General features: G+C 62.4%; 1 protein-coding gene across 1 annotated transcript; it reads right to left on the bottom strand.

Annotated features, from left to right (window-relative positions):
• Positions 1-1,325: 1,325 nt before the first annotated feature.
• On the bottom strand, positions 1,326-6,217 carry ZFAND2A (zinc finger AN1-type containing 2A). The gene is given in 7 exon segments (XM_068967396.1): positions 1,326-1,586; positions 3,359-3,460; positions 4,620-4,657; positions 4,660-4,713; positions 5,157-5,256; positions 5,909-6,035; positions 6,081-6,217. Coding segments are annotated over 7 exon segments (711 nt in total). The 3' UTR covers positions 1,326-1,433.
• Between the last annotated feature and the right edge of the window lie 544 nt (positions 6,218-6,761).

Consider the following 6,761-nt stretch of genomic DNA (forward strand, 5'->3'; position numbering starts at 1 on the left):
GTGCCCTGTGGGTTACGATGGGGACCCAACCAGACAGCATTTCTCTTCCTCCGGTTTCCTGGCGCCCGAGGTCCCAGGAGACGAGGGCTCTCCTGGCGTCACCGCAACGCCTGCAGTCAGAGGGTCACGGCTGTCCTCTCAGTGGGTCAGGAGCGGTGGGCGGGGGGACACCTGGACAAGGACCCAACAGGGGAGGCGGTCCCCCTCCACCTGGGCTCGGATGGCCGATCACAGGAGCCACGTGGGAAGACGGCGTGTGGCCCGCTGTCGGTGGTCTGAGAGACAGAAGCCCGCGACTGGCGCCCAGGCCAGAGCTGCCCACGTGGGAAGCAGGGGCCTGCTGGAGCACGAGGGGCGAGGCACGCACGCGAGCAGGCCCGTCTGGGCAGGATCAGCCACGCCATCGCTTTACTTTGAACCTGAAAGAGAAGAAAACTGCTTGTTTTTAGGTTTGTCGGGATTAACTAGAAGTGGGCAGTCACGCACAGAACAGTCGCCACCCACAGGGCTTCAGACGCCAGCGGTAAGTGCCTCTCGGGGTCACCCGGGACTGAGGAGCCTGCAGGCTGGCGCACACCCTCTCCCCCGTCTGGCCAGGACAGGGCTCAGAGCCCCAGCGGCCAGGCAGGAGACGCGCCGTGAGTGCTTAGCGTGACCGTCCCCCCGACCTGTGCCGGGCCACGCCTGAAGCACCGGGCTGGCCAGCTGCCCAGCCCCTCGCGGGAAACCCCGACAGCCTGGGTTCCAAGCACCTGTGGGGAAGGCTCAGGCCAGCATTCCGCCAACTCCTCACCTCTAGCACGGAGGCCACACGCGCGGGGATGAGGGGACCCTCTGCCTGGTTCAGGCAGACGCCACGAGAGACGGTCACAGGAGGCGGCAGGGGGCCCGGCTTCAGGTGGGGGCAGATGGTCCACGTTCCCGAGGGGGCTCTCCTGGCTGCCAGCCAGTGGAGGGGCTGGGCTGCCATCAGGAATCGGCTGGACTACGGCAACCCCAGGCCCACGGGGAGGGCAGGTGGCTGACGGCGTGTGAAGCCAAGCTCACAGTGCGGGGAGGGGGTCACTGTCTGGCCCCACAGGCTGCTGGGCTGCTAAGGGGACGCTTGGTGACCACCGCAGAGAGAACGCCACCAGAGGCAGAGATCAGGGTGACGCGTCCACAGGCCAGGGGGCCCCAGGGAGACGGGGACCACCCTCCCCGCGGCCCCAGAAAAGAGCCCGCCCCCGCCCCCCGGCACCGTGAGCGCAGCTTCTAGCTTCAGAACTGAGGTCCCAACAGACAACGACTAGAATCCAGCTTCAATTGAGTCCACTTTTAATTTAGATCATATTCACCCAAACCCCACAGCGAATACTGCGCCCCTACAGCTGAGCGTGGGACTCAATTCCAGGTCCAGGTGGTCCCAACGCGTAGGCTGAGTGAGGCCGTCCTCACCCGGCTAAGCTGCCGGGGTGGCCCCTGCGGGCGCAGCCGTGGTCCAGAGGGCGTCTGTGCTGGAGGCAGAGGCTGCCGCTGCACTCCTCACACGCCGCCCGCGGCATCTCTCTCCTGCAGCCCTCTCTGGAGCAGCGGGACGTAAACACCTGGGAAAGCACAAGTCACTTCAATGTCCCAACCGCCTCACTGAGCGATCACTCAGCAAGCCCCCAAGTAAGACCCTCAACCCTCAACCCACAACAGTTCTTAACAGTATGAAGGCGCCGGGCTTTCACTGAGACCTGTCAGGTAAACAGAAAAATGCTAACTAAGCGTGCAGGAAACTTAACAGACACACACAGAGCCAGCAGCCAGCACTTGGTGCTGGGGGCGCTCCCAGAGAGAGACGAGATGGGGGTGAGAGCAGACGGTCACGGGAGAAGGCCACGCAGCGCGAGGGGAGCCAGCGGGGGCCTGGGGCCAGCGGCGCCTGTGCTCCGGCGGGGGCCTCTGGGCGACCTAAGCTGCCAGACACTCCCAACTGTGCAGGCACAAGGGAGGAGGCAGGGCCAGCAGCCGGGGGCGGCCCTCCGCCAAGGCAGGCAGTGGCCGAGCGCAGGGGACAGCAAGGAGCGGCGGGCAGGGACCGAGCAGAGAGCCTGGGGCAGAGGCTCAGGGCAGGCTTCGCCTTCTGCTCCAGGCTGTCATAATCGACTTTGTCCTGCACTGAGTGCGGGAAGCAGGGAGCGGCTGGAGCGCACGGAGACGGCCGAGGACCGGAAGCCAGAACCCGCGGCGGCAGACGGCAACTCGGCCTCACAGGAGCGGGGCCTGGAGACGCGCTGGAGGCTGAGAGAGGGGGCCGCGCGGTCCACATTCCGGAGGAGCACTGGTCGGCCTGGGGAGCGCGCAGTGCGGGGCCGTGCGGGAGGCCTGCGAGCCCCTGCTCTGAGGGCGGGACAGGCCGCAGCCAGCCCGGGGCTCCTCGGACACAGAGGTGGTCATGGGTGGCGGCGCCGACCCACCTGAAGCTGTGCAGTGGCCAAGAGATGTTCTGCAAAGGGATGAATGCAAAACGGCCAAAGATGAAAGGAACAGCCCCGCCTTTAGGGAAAGCTCGCGGACAAGCAGGATGCGCTCAGCAGACGTGAACCCCTGCAAGCTGGTGTGGAGGCTTGGGGGTGGGGGGCAGGGGGCTGTGCCTCCAGGAGACCCCCTCCCCACAGCAGAGCTGCCCTGACCACCGCGAGCCTGAGTGACCAGGACCCAGCACCGGGCACCCACACGGGGACACAGAGACGGGAACTTGACGGAGAACAGGCCGGCCCAGCAGGGCCAGCACAGGAGCGCGGGCAGAGCAGGCGCGGGCCCAGGGCTCCCAGTCTGCGAGGCTCAGCCAGCGTGAGGCTGCCACACCGGGACCAGGAGCGCGGTTGCTCACGGGCGCCCCCGAGCAGCAGCAGGAGGGTGAAAACTGCCAGCGCCCTGGAGTGCCAGGAGCGCCGCCGGAGCGAGGGTGCCCGGGCCCCGCAGCAGCGGGGAAGGCAGGCGGCCCCATGCCTGCTCCCGACGGACAGACGGGCGCTGGGGTCTGCACGCCATCAGCGCGTGCTGCGCTGCCTCCTGGGAGCTCAGGAACAAAGTGCACATGGGCAGGGATTCCTAGAAACCACGCTAACTTTCCGCCTTCAGAGAAACAGTGAGATTCCTGTAAGGAAAGCAAATCTTAACGTAGACCCTGATAATGAGGAAATATGCTTGTGAGCCCACGCCGCTCACAGTCCAGGAGAAACACTCGGCAAATTGTTCAGTTCAGTCGCTCAGTTGCGTCCAACTGCTTCGACCCCGAGGACTGCAGCCCGCAGGCCTCCCTGTCGTTCACCAACGATCGTCAGGGTCTAACTCAACCTCTCCGCCGAGGACGCGGCAGCTGCCTCACCTTCGCTGTCTCCTGCCCGGGGGGACGCCGACAGTCTCCATCCACGTGCGCTCCGGCCGCCACATCGGGGCTCTCCCCCCGTCTCACTGGGACCCGGCCATCCTAAACAACAAGCGTGAGACGACAGGGCTGATCAGAGAACCAAAACTCATGCACACGACAGAAAGGACCGCGGCACCGTCACAGACGCCAGCCTCACCCTCACGGGAGGACTGGCAGTCAGCTCAGGCGGACCCCAGGGGAGCCACTGCCCAACGGACAATCACCCGCCCGCAGAGACCCCCTGAGGAGAGCCGGCGAGGCCACCCAGGAGGGTAGCAGGCGGGCAGTCGGGATGGCCAGCCTTGGGACAGCAGGGCCGTCTGTCCAGCACCAGGAGTGAGTGGAGAAGCTGATGCCTCCAGGGCGGGCGGGGCTGCCAGGAGCAAACGCCAGCTGAGGAGCCGCGGCCCCGCCTGCCAGCGGCCCTCCCGATGCTCACGGGGCTTCCGCCATGCCCACACAGGCAGATGTGGCCACCTGCCAAGCCCAGGACAGGGGGCTCTGGAAGGGTGCAGCAGGGCACGCAGCAGTGGAGCGCCTGGCACGGTCAGCATCCCTCAGGGCCAGGCTGGGCTGGCTTCACTCAGGAGCACGCTGAGGTGATGCTGATGTGGGCGGGTGACAGGTAACCCGAGTGCCTGGAATCGGAGCTGAACGCCACCCAGGGGCACTCCCGCAGCTGGCGAGTTAAGCAAGCAAGCAATGCTGAGTCATCTCTAGGCAGACTCACCCTATCCAGGGAAACAGGAAGGTCAAGTGAACAAGACCACAGTTTCGCCTGGTCCTTGGTGCTGGGCGAACATGAGTCACCCTCCCCCGCCCCCATGGATCAGCGAGGGCCCAGACCACAGCCGACACTGGTCTAAGCCTGAAACGCCACCATCTGCACATCTGAGCTGCTACCACGGGGAATCAGCAGAGTGCTGGCTAAACTAAATGTTTCAACATGTTAAGTAAGCCTTGAGGGTCTGGATACTGAGACTGATTCCAGGAACCCCCAAGAATAACCTGTGGTTTTCGAGCTGCGCGGCCCGAGCTTCCTGGGAAGGTGGACGCTCCTCCCTGCCCTGTCCACACAGGACTAACCTAATCCTAACAGGACTTTACGGCTCCTTTCACTCCAGCTGAGCTTCAGCTACATGTGGCTCACGCCCACTACCTCGGACAGCGCGGCTCTGGAGAAGGAGGATCAGAATCTTCAGAAAGTGTGACCGATTACCTTGGTGAATGCAAGGGGACCCTTATGTGCAGCATAGGTAACTGATCTTTACAGAAATCTTGTTTACACGCGTCACATTTTAACGGAAGAAAATCTATAAAAAAAAAACAGTGAAGTGCTTTAAAGACTAGAACAAAATAATCATACGTCGTTATTAAACAAGTATTTACCTTCCCTGAGTTCATATAACACCTATCAAACACATCCTCAAGGTATTACAAGAGAATAAAATAATTGGGATCCGTGAATTTCACAATGCCAGCAACATTGCAGAACGGGTACAGCTACCCTTTCCAGAGAGATCTCAGCTCAGGGGGCACCTGAGTGTCTAAGCAGCGCTCTTCATCCACCCAGCGCTGGCAGCCAGCCTCCTACCGGGCTGTACAGAGCCTCAACCTCAGTCCAGCACCTCATTGCTGAAGAGCCCCAAAGGCCAAGACCCAAAAGACATCAGCTAACAAAGACAACGGCCGGTTCTCCCGGCACGCGGATGACAAAATGCCCAACTTCTGCTGCGGTTCTCTCAAAACTGCTTACCTAGCTGCTTGCACGCTTTCTCTGAACAGTGCTTCCCCAAATCAGGGGAACTCCATTGTAAGAACGTGTCCGAAACACAGACGGCAGAGTAAAACGTCACCTGCAAGAATCAGAAAAACTTAGGAGAAGAGCAACGATGGCCTGAATTTCAGTCACCAGGATTTATATCGTACAGCTGATCAAAGTAAACACACATTGTAAACGCCCAAGTCAGCTGGGCTCCCACAGGGGACTAAAGCCTCACAACTCTCGTCTTTTAGCAAAAAAGAAAATAGCCGTCTTAGGATAAGTACCAGCTCCTTCAGAATTAACCCCATTAAAAGGTTGTTTTTCAGTCCTTTTAATTTCTAGCTTATGAAGCTCAACCCGAATTCAGGTTTTCATTAATCCATACTTTGATTCATATTGCCGAGAACATCTCATATTCAATTTGCACAGTCACCAAAGGAAGTTTCAGCCTTGGTGAACTTTAAATCCCCATTTCATCTACTGAATATACTTGTTGACATAAACAAAACTCCGTTACCAGGTGCTAAATCCCATTAATTAACTGCAGGAGCCCGGAGAGATTCGACTCGGTCCCCTCTTGCTCTAACTCCCTGATGCACTGAGTCTTACTTAGAATTTACTCCTTAACGACCATCAGCCTGGAGTTGACGGGGAAGGGCAAGAAGTTAACTCACCAGTGGAAAACAGGCATAGGAACGGCGAGGCCACTGCACTCGCAGGCTCCCCTCGCATCAGGCACCCACTCTCGAGCTCTGGTCCCTCCCAGAGTCCACGTCCCCAGGGCCTTCTCCGGGCTCGCCCGTCAGCTCTCTCCGCTCCCGGGGGTGTCCCGGGTGCCCGGGACACTCTGGCCACGGCTCACGCCCGCTCCTGCCCTCAGGCCTCGGGTTAGAGCGTCACTAACGCCCGCCTCACCCTGCCCGACCCGCATTTCCTCTATTCTGGAGTTCCTTCCCCAGGACCCGCCCGCTCGGCGTCCCACGGCAGCTTCGCACGCGCCTCTCGGCTCCAGGGGTCAGCGACACCGAGCGGGTGTGCGGGAAGCGCTCCATCGAGGACCGACCAGAGACCCACCTCAGTCCCGCCGTGGTCGCGCTGTCGGCGATGCGTCCGCGGGGCGAGAGCCCCGGTGTGCCGGGACACGGGCGCGCTGCCGTCCGAGGTCTGCAGCCCGGCCGGACCCCCGCCCGGTCCCTGCAAGAGGCCCGGGCAGCCGCCGAGGAGAGAGGAAGGCGGCGGAGCCCGAGAGCTCGAACCTCCCGTCCGCCGTCGGCCGCGGCGAACGAGGCCAAGGGAGGCTGAGACCAGAGCCCGAGCGACGAGCGCGGCCGGCCCGAGCCCACCGAGGAGCGGCATCGCGGCGCCCGGCCTCCGGGCCATTTATCCGCAGCCGCCGGGCCCGAGCGCTACCGCAGTGCGGGCGTTCCCGGCGCGCGCCGATACGTCACCGCGCGCCGACCAATCGCGCCCTGCCGCGGCCAGGCCCTCCCGGCGCGCGCCGATACGTCACCGCGCGCCAACCAATCGCGTCCTCCGCCGCCCGCGCACGCCCCGCCTCTTCTCGGACAGTCGCGCGGCTTCTCGGACCCGCCGAGT

This window comes from Capricornis sumatraensis, chromosome 3, assembly GCF_032405125.1.
Source record: "Capricornis sumatraensis isolate serow.1 chromosome 3, serow.2, whole genome shotgun sequence".
In the NCBI taxonomy this organism is placed as follows: Eukaryota; Metazoa; Chordata; class Mammalia; order Artiodactyla; family Bovidae; genus Capricornis; species Capricornis sumatraensis.